The 17,421-nt window shown below is 47.9% G+C and overlaps 1 protein-coding gene and 1 long non-coding RNA gene across 8 annotated transcripts in view; one reads left to right on the top strand and one right to left on the bottom strand.

Annotated features, from left to right (window-relative positions):
* The window catches only part of KCTD16 (potassium channel tetramerization domain containing 16), a 61,127-nt gene that overhangs the window by 3,187 nt on the left and 40,519 nt on the right, over positions 1-17,421 (top strand). The window contains exon 3 of one of the 3 annotated variants that reach the window (XM_080554855.1): positions 15,216-16,238. The exons of 1 other annotated variant lie outside the window; for it this stretch is intronic. In XM_080554855.1, the coding sequence (XP_080410981.1) occupies positions 15,216-15,421 (206 nt within the window). In that variant the 3' untranslated portion in view covers positions 15,422-16,238. Of the gene's footprint in view, positions 1-11,619; positions 14,540-15,215; positions 16,239-17,421 lie in introns of those variants that run through there. One more of the 3 variants, XM_080554854.1, reaches the window with a different exon arrangement.
* Positions 5,380-17,146, bottom strand: LOC308177490. 5 transcript variants are annotated; one of them, XR_013939164.1, is made up of 4 exons: positions 16,253-17,144; positions 10,863-11,105; positions 9,858-10,626; positions 5,380-9,548 (listed from the first exon to the last, which is right to left on the bottom strand). It is a non-coding gene; the product is annotated as an uncharacterized lncRNA (long non-coding RNA). The 5 variants fall into 5 exon arrangements; XR_013939165.1 differs by having other exon boundaries at positions 9,858-10,623; XR_013939166.1 differs by having other exon boundaries at positions 9,858-10,579; positions 16,253-17,143.

Below are 17,421 nucleotides of genomic sequence, written 5' to 3'. Positions count from 1 at the left end.
CAACCCTAGTCTGCTTATGTAATGATGCTTAAGTTAGCATCCTGAAGAGCCATCTGTATTTTTGACATGCATAGATTTACGTAAAATTAGTTTTCTAGCTGGATTTCGTAGCAAAATGGTTCAAAGGTCTTGGATCGGCTCATATGCTAACAAGGATAGATGATTTCTATTATTAGGCTTCTCGTGTTTGAAAATTATAGTGTCTTGTACAAGTTAGAGGAGAACAATTCATGTAGTTAAATGAATGGATTAGAATAAATTGTATTTAAATTTAGAATTGGGAAAAAAAGTTCTCTATAAGCTCAATGTTTTGCTAATTGAAGAGAGGATGAAAGTAGGTTCTACACAAATTAACAAACACAGACTACTGACTTCCATATTACTTGAATTTTTACCTTCAAAGGTTGCCTTTTGCTTCCACATTGTTACAGTTAGGCTACCAAGATGAGAGGTACCTTACGAATTTTGGAGAGTGAAATTTTATAGCAGGCATCACAAAATCTTCTCCCACCAATACACAGAATGCCCAATTCAATTAAAGTTCTTGGAAAGATGTATCCAGTCAACAGGTTTTGCATTTGGCTCATACCAGTTTTGTCTATTTTTGACACTGGTGCAGTTTCAGAGATGGATTTTTCCAAGGGTCCTTCCCTAGGCAAAGCAATGACTGTGATGCCGAACCACTCTTTTATCTCAATCCAAATCTCTCTGTTATGCTTCGTGCTGGTTGCTGCTTGCTGTGCTAGAGCTGCTGGGGGCTGCAGAGGTTCCCAGCGGTGTGCGTGGGCTCTGGCCGCAGCCGGGCGCGGGGAGCAGCACGGTGCCTGCAGAATTCACCTGGAGCAAAAGGAGCCCCTTTCCAAACCTCCCAAAGGCTTTCATTTTAAACTTTGAGGACCAATAAAATTGACATCTGGCGTTCTAGTGGAATATTACAACTTCTCTGCAGCTGTTTAGCCATAATTATTTAATTAGAAGCTGCCAACTGTGTCTATATTAGCATTAATTCATCAAGCTGTTGCAGTCAGGTTAATGGTCCTAAACATGGGTGGTGTCTAAAACAACTGGTTAGAGAGATGCAAAGGTGGTCGTCGCAGAGCAGCTCAGTAGCTCCTGTGAAATGCACAGCTGAGGGGGTCCAGAGCTGAGAAGGGACGACTGTTTCCAAAGGAAGAAGAATAGAGGGGGAAACAGTGTTTTGATGCACCAAACACACAGCGTGCGCCAAATACTCCTCAAAAGGTAAAATAGCTGTGGTTGGCATGAAGATAAAGAACATTCTTCATACACAAATCCTTCTGGAAGTAGATCAGATGGGCTGATGGGGGTGTAAACCGTGCAGCTATTCACATGGGTACAGTGTGTGCTGTTAACAGCACTGCGTGATTAATATTGTATGATAGTTTATCCCCTCGCTCAAGTTTAGGTGCTATTAAGGCTAATGGGAGATTCGTGTTCTCTGTGGAGGAGCTTTTCCCGAAATGCAGGGCACGCAGAAAGCGTCCAGAACAGCAAACCTGCAGCTGTTTTGCTGAGTGGGTGGTGAGATGGGCTGCAAAGCCCGCACACAGGATGACAGTGCAATCCTGGGAGCGCAGCTGGGCTCCGCTCCAGCTTCAAGTAGGCCAAGGCGAAGCAGGGTTTGGAGACAGGCTGTGCTGATCCATTAGGCCCATAATTAAGCAGTTCTTTGAAACGCAGTCGCTGTGTGGTGGGTGGGCAGGAGCTGCAGCCTGCGTTCCTGCTCACAGGTGGAGCACGAGTGGAGGAAGGGATGGGGGTTCCGCTCGTGCATCTTCTTTCCCTCCAGTTTCTGTTATGTCAATGAAATTAAAAAAAAAAATACTACCTACAGTTGGATTTCTGAATTGAACACTTTGGTGGTTTTCTCTCCTGTTTTGTCAATGATCTTGAAGTAAAACCCCATCTCCAAACAATCAAATCTTTGAAGAGCGTGATAGCCTCTGCTTAGATCTTCATTTTAAGCTGTTTCCAACCTCTACAATGGGATGAATCACAGATACACACGGGAACATCTGGTGCGTGCTGGGGGGTGGCGGTGGTGGTGGTGTTAAAGCATATGGGCTGGCTCAGCCTTCTGTAGCCTGGCCCCATTCCTGGCTTCGCAGTGCCAGAAGCAGGCTCCTTCTCACCACGTCCCGTAACCTACACACCAGCCCTTTTTGCTTGGATGCAGGCGCGCAGAGCTGCCAGGACTGTGGGTGACCGTCCTGCACGTGCACGCTGTGAGTGCCAGAAGTGCAACACGACAGGTTGGAGATGGAGGAGGAGGAGGAGGCCTTAGCTTCGGGCAGCGGGTCAGCGACACGGCACCGCGTGTGTGTGTCTGCAGAGCAGCTGGGAGCAGCGTGACGTGGCTGTGGGGCGGGCTAGGGTGGGGAGAAGTGGCATCTCGGCCCCTTGGGGTATCGCTGTGCCCCCCAGGACCCTGTGGCACGTCCCTTCTCTCTGCTTTTCAGCGGCAGGGATTGTAACAGGCTCTCAGAACAGTCCCTGGTGCAGGGGGGAGGTCTTGACTGCAGTGCATCATGGCAGCCCCTGCCTCTGCTCGCGTGGCTCCCCGGCCAGGGGCACGGCCCGCAGCACGAGGCACCGGCTGCCCTCTGCTCAGCTGGAGCAGCAAAGGAGGGGGAGAGGAGAGACACTAGGCAAAAAGGAGCAAATATAGAAGTACAGATGGAGGAAAGGGTGAGAAAATTCACACACAATCTGGAGGGAAAGAACTAGGGAAAAGATGGGGGTACTGACAGCTACACCAAGATAATTTGTTAGAGACGTCAAGCCTTCAATTTATCCCAAATGTTTCCCCACAACAGGCAGGTGGAGAGGGCTTGAGAAAAGCTCCTTCAAGTTCACTGGCAGAAAAGAATATGGAGGTTGAGATAGATGCCTGTCCCTGCCCTTCCTGAGGCCATTTGCAAAATCTGAGCAAATGTGAGGCAATCCGAACAACCGGCCTGGTTGGCTTAAGCCTCGCCTTGCACTGGGCACTTCACATCTGTGCGCAGGTTGCAGCTCAGGCATCTGCAAATGCCCCAAGGAAACCGTGGGGCACTCCTGGCCCTGCAGCTCCGACAGCCAGCCGTTAGCTGACAAGGCTCTCGCTGCTGAAGGATGGGCGCTGCCTCCGCTGGCTCTAGCGGCGGTTCTCAATTCCGGCCTCCTCGCCTCCCTCTTTCACAAGGATGCTGGCTGGGTGTTGTTGTCACTTGCTGGTAGGAGGCTGAGGTATTTCTGAAGTAGATGTCAGATTCTGGGTTAAACAGATGAGACCTCTTGGCTGGGGCTGTGCAGAAGGAAAGCTGAGCAGACACGTGGTCTGATTTTTTTGGGTGGTCCTTTGGGGACCCAGGAGTTGGACTCGATGAGCCTTGTGGGTCCCTTCCAACTCGGATATTCTATGATTCCGTGATTCTGCGATACCCTCTGCAAGGGTGCTCTGATGGCTGTTCACTGGACACGCATCCTTGGGGCGATCCCGGTGTCGTCCGTCCAACACGATCCCCTGGGAATAACGCAGCCGCCCACGGCCAGCCCCTTTGTACGTGTGAGCAGAGCTAAAAGATCGCACGCTGATGTGCGTATCGCTGACTCATAAATGAACTGTGTGGTAGAAATTTGCCTAACAAGATGAACCCTCTTGTGCAGTGACAGCTACAGCTCTGCTGCCAAAGGCTTAGATGAAGAAGATAAACCACCTATTTTCCTTTACCTTTAAACTGATAGACCTGTATGTTCTAGTAGTTTGTTTTGTCTGGTTTTATATCAGTGAAGATAAAAATGACCTAAAAGATAACAAAATAAAATCTAATCCGATGAATAATGCAGTCTTCCTTTCCTGTAGACAGGAGATGTTTGTTTCCAGGTAATTATTGTCATTGTCAGTGAGCCTGGTCCATCTCGCTGACCAAAACTCTCTGAGCGCTCACAAGGATGCTCGTCTGCACGTGGTGGGGGTGTAGCGCAGTCAGCCAAGTCTGTTAGCGTATTCACGGGAGTCACAAGGACCTTGCTCCCAGCTTTCTGGTCATACTTGAGTGATGGGTGATGTTTTCCCACTTTGTCATGGCAGACTGAGAAGCCTGCAGAGACTGTCAGTTTGATTAGAGTTGTTCCATAGATGAAAAATGCTATTATTTATTGGAAACCAATAATATCGAATCCGGTTGTTAGATTAGTCTAAAAATCTTCAGCTCAGGGATAACTGAAGCAAAGCTTGGTGAAAAAGTGTACTGGGTGGGTACAGGACTCAGGCTTCATTGTAGTGATGTATGAATAGCGACGTTTGGGAACCAGCTCGGGTGGCCGTTGCGTACCGGCCTTTGTCGCTGCCCAGCGTTCACGGCCTGGCTGGCGTTCCGTATGCCTTTGGTAGGATCTTCATCGACCCGAACGTTCAATATAGATGTTTAACATGAATATATAGATCTGTTACCTTGCCGCTCTAACGTACAACTTAATGGTGCAAATCCTCCCTCTGCTGCAAGCCCTGCTCGGCAGCAAGGCAGGATTCCTGCCAGGAAAACACAAACCTGCCCGCCCGTGCTCACAGGGCCTCCGTGCCGGGAGCGGGCCGGGGAGCTCCTGCGGCAGGGCGAGCCCTGCTGGAGGAGGCAGGGGCCTGGCCTTTGGTCTGCTCAGCTGCCTGACGTTTGGGACTCCCCCGTCGTTTCAAACCACCAGAAGGGCTGTGCAGGCCTAGTGCGGTATGGGGAGATGCTGGGAGTACTGGCTCTGCACTGGGAGGCCCATGGCGGGCTGCGGGCAGGCTTTCATGGCCCGCTGCTGCAGGGCTGGCGGTCACCTGGAGGCAGAGCCTCCGCTGCGAAGGCTGTCCTGCTGCTGCTGCTGCTGCTGCTGCTCCGTAATCCAGAGAGCGACTGTGACGACTAAAGGATTAACGAAGCAGGGCTGGCATTTAGGAAAACTATCACTGTATTTTAAACTGCAGCCCAACCCCTCTGGAGCTGGATTCCAGGAATGGTGTGCATGAGATCCCGCAGTACGTTTCCATGGACCGGCTGGTCCCCTTACCGTAACACACCCAGAGATGTCCCTGCGAGACGTCCCTGAGCTGCCGTCGGGGCAGATAAGGAAAGGGCACCGCCAGCCTGCGCCCGCCGGGTTCGGAGGGAGGACAGCTGGGCACGTGGGGTGGTGACTTAGAGGAGAAAATATTCCGGTCTCGCTGGGCTGGTGTCTGCGCAGCAGGGAGGAATCGCTCCCAGCAGCCAGTCTTCCAGGGCTTTGCTCCATCTGATGGGCTCAGGCCTTTTTTAAAACTTGCTGAAATGTAGTGGTGGTTCTAAGGAAAAAAGAAATCAGAAAGAGCAAGGAGTGTAAATAAGAAAACATAACACAGATATTTGCCATTCAATGAATATCAGCAACATATTGTATATACAGACAAACACTTCCTTGCAGCAGGTTTTTTTTTCAAGTCATCCTGGATTTGTTTAAATTTGTAACCACAACATTTTCTCAGTTTCTTCTCCTTTTTTTCGGCTTTTCAAGTTCAAGTCTAACATACAGTAAATATAGAGACAAGAAGCAAGATCTAAATTACATCTTTGAAAAGAGTAACAGTAACCTTTTATGAATCTAACTCAAAACCATTTTTTTATAAAGGAAGAAAATAGGAGTTAGACTTGATGGAATTTCTTAAGTTGTGTCCAAAATGTAACGGCGAATGAACTGGACATTCCGATGAATTTTCTGTGAGCGATTTCAGCCCATTACTTTCAGAAGGCACGCTCAAGTTAATGCTGGAACAACATAAAACATTTCTGCCACTGTTACGCAGCCTGATTTTAACCCAGTGCTTCAGGTGCACTAGGTTAGGGTAAATCTTAAGGAACAATGGACATCGAGCTTTAAACTTGATGATGTAATTGAGCTTATAATTTTGATGATTCGAGGAGGGCTGAACATCTGCAATGCCTCTGGAGTCGGTAAAAATTCAGGTATGATGACCAATATGTGATATCAAAGCTCAGTACAGAAGATAACATCTCCCTGTACTAGTCATGTGGGAGGCTGTTTTTTATTTTGGTGCTATTGGCCCTTACTAAAGCCTTCCTAAGAACTTTGGACTTCTCTTTTGGAGTGAATGGCCTTTGGTTTTATCTCTGCTAGTAGTGGCAAATGAAATAGGGAGTGAGCAGCATACTGGACATCAGAGTACTGTGTAGGCTGTTTTCCTTAATTTTCTCAAATTATCTTGTTACATTAGTTTTCTAATAATATTTTTTTTTAAGTGAGAAGCCTGGAATTGTGATAATACTTTTTACATTTCGATAGCTGGTTATGAGCATTGTTGAAATAGCCATAAATATGAACTGTTCAATTAGAGTGTGATCCCATTGACCGCTTTGTATCGACTACCAGTCATGTAAAATACCTTCCCGTCCGTAAGCCGAGTGTTGGTGCGAGCACTCTACAGCTGTAATAACTGGATGGGCTTAGGAAGCTGGTTCATAAATTACTGGCGTTAAAATTTTTTTAGTACTTGTTCTGAATCTACTAACAGTGATTAGCAATTTATAGGAGCTCATTGATTAGCTGCTAAGGCAGCTAAAATATTCCCTTACCCAAAATGCAGTGAAGAAACCCCTGGCTGCCTTGGTTTGTAATCCACTGTGAAAACCTCACGTAGAAATGACTTGGTTGAACAAGTGCTGGGTCTGGCTGGCTACCGGGAGTTGTGATCACTGGCCTGTGCCTCGAGGGGCTGGGTGTCCTGGCGCCTCGACATCCCCGCTGCCTCCTCGGGGCCCCTACGGAGAGCCCTGAGCTCACCGCAGCGCCGAGCCCCCAGGGAGGCAATTCCCCTGCAGTGAGTGCGTATTTCTCCAGAGAGCAGTTGGGGCGCCTGGAAAATTGCTGTTCGAGTCCTCCCCTTTCTTAGGACCCTTGTTCCCTTTATGATGTGAAACCATTCCCAGGCACATCGGCCTCATGCACCCCCTGACTGCCCCGGCTCTGACCGCAGCCTGGCACCTGCCTGGCCTCGCGGTGGGGAGTCGCAGCCGCTGCCAGCCTGCAGAGCACCGCCTGCTTTAAGCCCGCATCTGAAAACCCCTCCAGGCCTGCTCCAGACACGGGGGTCTGGAGTTGGTTGGGAAAAAAAAAAGTACAGCAGCCCCAAATCTTTCATTTCAAACACGAGCGTGAATCCGAGTTTTGCTCTGCGTTCCCAGCCCAGAAGTACTCCAGAGGGAAGAGCTGCACGAAGGCGCTGCCCCCGGCCTGAGCTCCGACTGCGCGTGGGGATGGGGCTGCAGCGCTTCTGCTCCTGCACCCGTCTTCGTCCAGGGCCTGAGAGCCAAACCGAAAGAAAAAGTTCTCTGTCTCTGCATATTTTGGAGGAATCTTATTTTAAGAACTTCAGACTGAATTTCCATCAAACTGAATCAGAATATATTTTTACACCAGAATTAAATCAGGCTGAAATAGAACCCAGTGGAACATGCTGATTTTGGCTGAATTTTGCACTTTAAATATTCTCAAGGCCAAAAACTCAGAGCAAAGCTTGAGGGAGCATGCCATCAGAGAGCTTGAAAATATGTTTATTTATGCTCCTACGAAGAGCTGATTTTTTCTCAGCTCAGGTTTTTCACTTGTAGCATGGGGAAGTTGAACATTTTGTTCCATATAGGAACAGAAGGATTACAGAGGCTAAGCTCAAGCCTGGAAAAAGAAGGCCTTTTACAAATTTACTGTTTGCATACTCGTATGAGAATTCGACTACTGATCTTCAGTTAAACTAAATGTAACACCTGTATTGGTAATGGATGCTTTCATATCGAATGAGAATTTTCTCTTGCAGTCTTTGCCTTAGTGTGGTGTCATATGGCAACCGAGCGTAGGCTGGGCATCAAAGCAGAAGGCGGGGGCTGCTGAAAAAATTGGGATGCTTCATTGAAAACCTAAAGTCTCCGTGCTTCTAACACGCAGACATCAGTAAGGAGGAATTTGATGAATAGCTTTCTTTGGGTTTCTCTCTTAGTTATTAGGTCATCATCAAAGCCCATGCAGGGGACTGGTCATCAAGTGGGTGCCTGGTTGTTGTTGTTTAGCACAACATTGCAGTATAAATGTGGAAAAAAGGTTTACCCCTAGTTTATAAGCAAATCTTCCTTAAAAATGAGTACCTTCTTGCAGAATTAAGGGGGGGAATTGTATTTCTGAATTAATGGCCCAATACAGATCAGTTGTAATATTTTTATGCATGAGTAGTACTATATAAGATTTTTTCCATTATTTTTAATATGTAGTGTTATTTGATATATTGATAGATAGAAGAGTAAATACAAAGACCTCAGGTTAATTGCAAAAGCTTTGATGAGCTCAGTAAGGATGCAGCAGGTGCAACAGCTGAAGGACCAAGCATTTCTGCAGGGCATTATCCCTGTCTGGCTCCTTTCCACTGACAAAAGTGGTTGCTCCCATGCAGCTTGGCTAATTTGAAGGCTTGTTATGGGAGATATCTCATTGTTTCACACAGTAAATTTATTCAGTGTACTTAAGTACAGCTGTGCTTTCTTGATAGGTCAGTATCTGAAAGATATCACTGACAACTTCTTGAAGGTGGGTTGCTTTAGTCTCATTAATTTTATCAGGACATACTGTAGCCTGAAAGCTTTTTTGTCTGATTTACCTCTGCCATCCCTGGCATTTTGGGATAGAATGACTTTCTCTCGATCCTGCCATTGTCTCTTAAACCCTTGAAAGGTTAGAGGTTCTGCACCCATAGCTTGATTAAACTTTTTCATTCTTTTAGATGTTTAACCTAAACCATGTGCAGGCCCCAGGTGCTGTTACTTGCCCAGGTGAAGTCACAGTTATCAAGGTGTAAAGGCATGTGTTTCCTAGCTGGGAGGGAGTTGTTCCTGGGTGTGCTTGATTTCATTCATTTGTGAGCATTCAGGAGAACAAATCCTGTATTCTCTCAAGTCAATGCACTTATATTACCTGAGGAATAATTCATTCCCTTCTTCCAAGGCAGAGTCTGCAGATAGAAAGCTGGTCTCCCTTATTTTAAGTAGACAAAGAATATTTAAATAAGGAGGCTGATGAAAATGCTTCCACAAGTAAAGATTTGATTAAAGAGTCAGTTGCTTTGAAGAGTCCCCCAGGTGGAGGCAGAAGCCACAGTCTGTTGCAAAGGGTTTGAAAGGTCAGTGCCCGTTGGGCCTGTGGGCAGAGCTGCCGCACCTTGGCGAGATCCCCACCACCGGGAAGAGGCCAGGCTCCTGCTCACTGTGCTCCTTGCTGATTCCCCCAGGGGGCTTCTGCCAAGGCCATGGCACCTCTGCCAGCCCAGACAAAGATCATGGAGTCATTAAGGTCTGGATGTAAACAGGCAGAAGCCACAGCTCCCATAGCATCCACATCTGCTGCAGCAGAACTGGATTTTGTTCCTTTTCTTTCCAACCAGGACCCCATACTGTTCAGCTATTTCTTCTTTTGGGCTTAGCATTACAGATGAAACAAGCTGAACGGATGCAATGCTACACATCCACATCCTGCAAAGAGATGAGTTTGTGGAAACTCAATCCAAGCTGACAGATTCAAACCCCTGTGGGTTTTGAAGCCAAATCCTGGATCTAAATATCTTCTCCTTTGGGAAAAATTGCTGCACGAAAACATGGCAATTCAAAAACAGAAAGATAAAAACAAGATAAAAAAAGTCATCTGCTTTGTCTCAAGAAACGTGACATCCCTATCTCTTTAGATTCTGAAAATCTCAGCCTTCAAGGAAAATAGTGAAACTTGCCTGGGGGAATGGGGCAGAAGGGCACGAAGCAGTGGCTGGATGGGGTCAGCTCACCCACCTGTCTGCGCGATGTGCCGAGAGGTCGGCTGCCTCCTGGGCTGCCGCATGCGGCCGGTGGCAGCGCCTGCACATCCCCGGGGGCTCCCGCTGTAGGATGCGGTGCAGGATGCGTCCTGGTCCTCTGTGAGCAGGGAACGTCCCCCTGCGGGCTGAGCGCCACAGGGAAGGGAGCAGGGGCTGCGCATGGTGCTTCATGCTGGCACAGCCTGGGGCCTAAAGCTGCAGGAGTCCACCTGTAGAAACCTGTGCTGGTGGCTTCGATACAAACCACATCGTACTCGAAGCACACCTAAACACGGCCGTAGGTTTTCTTCGTGAGCAGGCAGTCGACTTGCAGGCTGGGAGAGGAGAGGAGAGGAAGCCTTCCCACAAACCATTTGAGTTGCTGCCTCCTTGCTGCGCACCTGCTCACGAAAATGCAGCGGAAACCGATCGTTTTCTGGATGAAAGCTAAAAGCTACATGTCAGACAGTAAATAAATAATTACACTGAACTATTGCACATGGATTTCTTTGAGGCACAGAACTTAATTAAATTTCATGAACATGCTTATATAGTGCCATTGATCAGGAAAAAATGTTTGCGTGTTATGTCTTTAAGATTTATTCACTTGTCAGTATTTTGCCTTCCTTCCCTCTCCTGCCTCAGTTTCTTTCATTTTACATCATTTAGAGTGGAAAATGAACACATTTCCAGTTCTCTTGCTTGAAGAAATTGATCCTAGGACGTACAGAACATGATGTATGGCTTGTAACTATAGAATACTGCTAAGCAAAAAAAAAAAAATCACTGAAGAAGGCTTGACAGATACTATATTAATTTCCACTTTTCAGTGGATTTTTTCCCCACTAGAACCAATAAAAATTATGCAAAGGCTTTCACCAGCCTCCCTAGGACTAATTAGTTAAAAGATGGTGTAAATCTTGCTTGGCTCATTTGTCAAAAGAAGGTTTTTTTTAGACACTTCACAAAATGTACATTTGACATCAAATTCAAACTCAACCTGCATTCGCAGCGCCAGCCGATCTGGGTCTTGCTGGGATCCCTTTGGTGCATCACAGAGGCAGACACAGGTACGAGAGGTGGCTGCGGCGGATGCCTGGCTGGTAGCGAGCTCCGAGCCACGACGAGCGGCGCTGCGCGGCGCCGGCTGGCTTGGACCCTCTCAGGGCGGTGATGGATCTCTCCCCTGGAAGGGCTTCACCGAGGCAGCAAGCTCCGCAGGATGGCAAATGCACTGCTGGCACTGCGAACAAATTACATTCCGTGAGAATCCAGAGGCTTTTTTCTGTTTGCTTTTTAGCCTTCAATTCCTGCCCAAATCACCTGGTTACGCTGCGGTGGCGGCTCCCCGGGTCCCACCGCCCACCCGTGCCTGCCCACCCCGTGCCAGGGGCAGCAGCAAGCAACCCATTTCGTTTTGCTCCCAGTTGGCTGCTTTTAGGTCCCCTGTCTCATTAAAGCATGGCAGCGAGTTGTTGGTAAATGAGGAGGCTGCTGTCCTTGCTAACGTAATTGTGGTTTGGCATATTGGTACAGTATTAAAACTCCAACTGAACAGATGGTGTCAGGATTTTAACTTATGCTTATGAAATGCAGATGGTCCACGTAGTGAACTTGTTCACTAGCTATTTTTATTTTTAACAGGTTAAGAACAAATTACTTCTGGCTATTATTATTGCTCTCCTTGTCATTTTTTTCTTTTCTGTGTGTGCATGCACACGTGCCCATGTTCTCATCTCTTTTCCTTGTAACTTTAGATCAAAAACATCTACTTCTGCCTGAAACTCCTCTGTGTACTGGCCGTTTCCTTCCCAGTGGCCCTTCTGATTCCCCCTGGGCCTGGTGCTGCGCTCCCTGCGACCCGCGGGAAGGGGAAGGAGCGCGGCTCCGAGCACAGCTGGTGCCCTGGCTCTGCTCAGCCTCTGCCCCTCAGCAAACCACTTTACACCTACCACGCAGCACTGATTTTCATGCAAAGATATCAGTGCTTTGCATGAAGCACCTGTGTGCATTTTCCATACAATTTCTCTGGCCTCGTGTCCCATAATCCGGGGAAGGGCTTCTGCACATGTTGAAGGCCAGCCCCCGGTGTGCCAGCCTTTATTCTGCTTTGGCTTCACGTCTGCTGGGGACCAATGCTGGCAGCACATTCTCAGCAGGGCGAGGTTTGACACAGCTCCCTGATTTCCCTGCTCAGCGGGGGTTTGTTGTGCGCTGCTGACAGCTCCCTCCTGCCTGACCCTTCCCTGTCGGGCTCAGGGCATCGTGCTGCCGCCTGGTCCCCACAGGCGGGCACGGGTGCCAGCTGTGGGATGGCAACGAGGAACGGGGCAGAGGCTCTGCTGCACAGGGTCTTCTCAGCCCCCAAATGCTCTCCTGACAGAGTCCATGTTTACATTCCTCTTCCCACCCCAACTTATTATTCCTCAGCCTCTTCCCTCCTCGGGATCATTTGTGCAGTATTCTCATCCCCAGCATGAAACAAAGCTGTTGCTCTGGCTGACTTTTGAGCTGGGGACAGCTTCAACTGCCCCATCTAACCCATGCCCTGTCCTCAGGCTGGTCACTGGGAAGTTGGCACTGGTCTGTGGTGTTGGAGTTTCATGTAGAGCCCAATCCACAAAGCAGGAGAGTCCCAGCACCTCCTGGTTTTGAAATGAGCTGCAGGCAGGTGAGATCTCTCAGCTGAGGAAAGCAACACATCCCAAGGGTTAACTCGGTGAGCAAACATCTGCAGGCTTACTGCTAACAAGAGAATGCATTTCTGAGGTCTGGCTGTGGCCAAGTGACTGGACCAGCAAAAATAAATCTTGGTCTATTACCTGTCCTTGATGCATTTCACATTTACATCCTGGCAATAACAGCTGCAGAGAAGGTTTCCACAAAAGACAACGCAAACATATGGCATAAGGGCAAAGACGATAGTTGCAGGTGTAGGTATAATCAGGTTCATTTATCCTCCCTCATGCCTGCTGCCATTGCTCATTCCTCTTGCATGCAAACGAGCCCCAGGCACTCGTTAGGGCCCACAGTGTTCAGAAGATGCTGTTCCCATCCCAAAAGGCAGTGGCACTGCCCAGGGTGTGGGGTCCCTTCCCCTTCATCCTGCTCCCGGGGTGCTGCAGGGGGGAGTGCCCAGGCTCATCCCTGCAGGGCAGCCATGCTGACGTGCAGAGGGCTCTCGGGATCTCCCAGAGCACAAAAAAATCATAACCTCCCACCCATTACTGATAATTAGTATTTTCCATAATTATCCCGGTTAAGATGACATTGACTGAGCAGCCTGCGCAGTAGCCAGGGGTGTTTAAGCTAATTTGTGTTTTCTGGGAGCACTGGGGAGGAGCGGCTGTGCAGCACCGTTAGAGCAGGCAAGGGCACACGGCACCACTCCTGCTCCACAGCTCCGGCAGGTGCTGAAGTACTAACGGGGATGGGATGAGTTATGAATATTTCATGAAAAACCATTACAAGACTGTATATGAGAGCAACTTGACATCACTGCAGCCTCACAGCTGCTTCCTTACTGTAGCCAGCATGTTTTTCCCCTTGTGACGGGGTCTGGAGAGGGCCAGCAGCAGAGTGAGGACACCGTGCAGTGACACACCTGGCCACCTTCTCCCCCAGAAGGGGAAATGTTTGAAAGTTTGTGTTGCTGCTTCTGAGTGGGGAGATTAAGGAGCTCGGGACTGCTAACATCTTGCTCTTCACATCACATTTGAAACATTGCCTTCAGAGACCAAACTGCTGTGGGATGTGAAGGATGCCTCCCCCTTCCCACCAAGCCTGGCTTCGGCTCAGGTCTTGCAGCAGGATGAGGCCCTTTGGGAGCTGCGTGGTCCCAGCTGGTGCTGGCAGCCACAGCCCCAGACCCCCAGGAGCCTCCTCACACTGTTTCCTTTTCACACTACAGAGACCTGCTCTTCGTGAAGCTGCCAGGCAGCTTCATGTGCTCCTTGCAGCGCTCATTTCACAGGCAGGAGCCATCTCCTAGCTTTCCCTCGGGCCACTGAGGCTCCTGCCTCTGTATTTAGGGTCCTTCTGTCTGGGGGAAAAGCCATCACTTGACCCTGACTGCTGCTTGGCAGGGGCCCCATAGGCAATGGCAGTGCTCAGGCTACAAAACTGAGCATGTCCAACAGTCCACCCCTAACACAGATGCTCCTGGCACATTTATTCTTCAAGCCTAGGACAAGCAGTGAGCAATCCACACGCAGATCTTCCCATGCTCCACTCCACCTACATCTTGAGGGCTCAAAAATCAAACTGCTCCCTGAGATCCGTGTCAGCACAACTGCTTACACTCTATAGCCATGAATTAAAAAAAAACAAACAGGAGACATCCCACAACTGAATTCAGGTATCATATTCTGGGTGTCCACTATACTGCTTTTTATAACAAACCATCACCTCGGGGAGAAGGATTTTCCTGCACCTGGATTTCATCAGTCTGAATTATGGTCTTCCAGGGCTGTGTTTCCATCCTGTGCTGCTCATGAGCAACTGGCACAGGGAAATGCTGCATGGAGGAACCCAGAAAAAGAACCAGTGATTAAGACATTTGAAAGTTGTGTGTCCTGGCTTTGAATATATTCCAAAACAGTGAAATAAGTAAAATATTACCTAGAATGTATTTGTTCAGCTGTGGTGACAAGTTTGGTTACATACTGTAATTTTTGTTTGCAGATGCAGCTTCTACAGAGCCATGGCTATAGAACAGATTAAGCATTGTTTGAAAAAGTGATCAGAGGTTTTGTTTGCAATCACGCTGTAGCCCTCCTCTAAATATGGGAAGCATTTTAAATTGGTTTGTATTGATAATGACACTATAATGCCTTTTCTTGCTTGTTCAGATTGTCATTGTTTTAATGTGCTTATTCCCGAGAGATGAAGTAACTGAAGAGAACAGATTAAGTTAAACCTTAAAAAATGTTTTGTTAGGAAAAAATATTTCCTTTAAAACTGCTTTGCATAAGGTTATTGGATATTTGATCATTTGTGTTTCTAACTGTTTATGTAAACAGTGTTCATTGCTAGAACATTGTTATCAATTTTCCGGCTGCGATACCCTAAGTCCAAATTCATAAATATGCATGACTAAAGTCAGGGATATTTCAACAGCCTTTCCAGAAAGGCTGTTCCCTTCTGTGTCCTTTCCTCCTGGGGAGCTGTGGGACCGAGGCAGGAGACAGTGCAGGAAGGGCAGGTGCCTGAGCCCTGCCCATCTCCTCCCTTTCCCTGTGGGGCTCTGGGGAAGCCAGTTCATCACCTCCAGGGCTGCGAGGAGGTAGCCTGGAGGCTATAGACCTTTCCAGACATTGCATTTTTAATCTGAAGCATTTTCCTGTACTCCTAGCTGAAAATGCAAACCAGGAGATGCCTGTATGTATGTCAGAGTACTCATCCATATTTTTGCCTGTCATCGTACGCTCCATCGTGTTCAGCACTGACTTGGCGTACAGTGACACAGCCACTTCTGAAGGACACGTCAGCTTTGACAAATGCACAAAGACACAGCTTGCCAAGAGCTGTTTGGATGTACAGCATTCACACCCTTACTGAACTGTCCTGACCACATCCACCTGGATCCAGCCTCGTACAAAGCAACGCCCTTCTGTAGGGCAGGAACACATCCCGTACTCTCCCAAAGGAAGCCGCTTCCACCTGACTGATCCTTGCTCAGTGGCTGCTGGCATCTACTAATCTCAAGGCCCTCAGTAAGAGCACAGAAATCTCTTAATAGATTTAGAGTCAGAGAGATTGCTGTGTCCATTCACTAGTACTGGGAAATTGAGAGTTTAGCTGCATTTCAGTGTCCTTCAATTATTTTTAGCCTGAATACCTGAAGCTTTATTTTGTGTGCATTGCAGACCCTGGGAGCACTCAGAGCTTCTCTTGCACTCCTGACCCAGAGCCCAGCGCTTGCTGCCGCAGCTACACAGGCAAGGGCTGAGGCAGCCGCAGGGACAGGCAGGAGGGTGCCCAGGGCAGCGGCTGTGGTGCTGCTCACCCCCCCGGGAGGCTTTGGGCTCAGGCCCAGGGCAGCACTACACTATCTGTGCTCGTGACAGTCTCAGAAGTGCCAAACAAGGTCTGTACTCGCTTATATCTTACAAGCTTACCAGAAATACAGAGCTAGCTTCTACAAAGGAGAGGAGAAGAAGGGTTTCCCTGTGCTTAGAGCCATTACTTCAGTGCAGAATAACACAGACCCTGCGTTGGCTCCCTGCTTTCTCCTTAACAAGTTACCATCAAGCATTAAAGACCACCCCATGCACTTTCTCTGGTGCATCAGTGGTTACTGATAATAGGAAATACAGAAACAAGTTAGATGGATCTTTGAAAGGACACAGAACAGCCGCTTTCATTTGATACCCCATGGGATTTACTTACAAGAGCAAGCAGAGGACCTCCATCACCAGGGACAACAGCTTCCTCCTGCTAGCTGACCTCCTCCAAAAAGCCAGAGCCCTCGGAGCCTGTGCTTATAAAACTGGTGCCTCGTGAAGCAGCTGTATTGTCTTTGCCATGATTAAAGAGCCCTTACTAGTAACCTAGCCCCCAGATGGAAGCTCACAGGTGTTTCCTGCAACCCCGGGGTCAACACTTGTTCTTAAAAATAAATCCTGAATCCTCCAAACCGACAACTACCCTATCTCTAGACAGGTGGATGAGCATAAACATCAGCTGTCACAAAGTGCTAAGAAAAATTACAAGAGTTGGCAGTGTTGGTACATATGCGATTCTTTGTTTATGTTTATTGCAATAAAGAAGATGATAAAAATCCCACATAACCAATATTTCAGCTGATCAAAAACTGGTTTATTTGTTCATTTTTATTGATGCTCTGATCTCTGGTGAGAAAATAATTGGCTGAAGAAACAGAAGCCTACTCCTTTTAAAACCACTGACAGCTTTGTTCGGTGGAAGCAGTAGGTGACCCCATGTAGAATAAACAAACAAATATTCTTACTTATGTACCAATTATGTGTTAGATCATTTAAGTTCCAAACTATCTAGTTTGCTTTTCACTAATTATGTGCTGTCTCCTTGCATATGTCTGCACTTGGCTAATTGAAGTTTTTTTAAACTTTTGATTGCACTGTAAAATATCTGCAGGTTTGCAGGGCTGTGGGCTGCAAGCTCTGCTGGGAAAGCACGCTTGTTCGAAAGCAGTACACACACACGTGTATATATTTGGCTTACAAATCTCTCTGTCGTGCATAGGATGAGAATGTTTCATGTTTTAGCAAACCTCAGGCTGGGAGAGGACAGCCAAGGGGCTGAACCTGAGCTCTTTAGTTTGTCTTTCAGCTCAAAAGAAGTCTGCATTCGCAGCGGTTGCAGTGCAGGGGGCCAGCAGCGGTGCGCAGTGAGCGGCTGTCACGGGTGTGTGCTGGCATCCCCTGGAGAGGGTAAAAGCGGCGTGAGTCACTGGGAGCCGGTGAAGTTGTGTGAACTGATTGGAACATTGTCGGCAGCGAGTCGTCTTCTAAAAATAAGCATCTTGTTTTCCTAAAGTCATTTATTTTTGATAAATGCCTCAGCCTTGCATTTGTTTA

Source organism: Anser brachyrhynchus (assembly GCF_964034855.1).
Source record: "Anser brachyrhynchus genome assembly, chromosome: 14".
In the NCBI taxonomy this organism is placed as follows: Eukaryota; Metazoa; Chordata; class Aves; order Anseriformes; family Anatidae; genus Anser; species Anser brachyrhynchus.
This window is presented reverse-complemented; position numbering and strand designations above follow the sequence as displayed.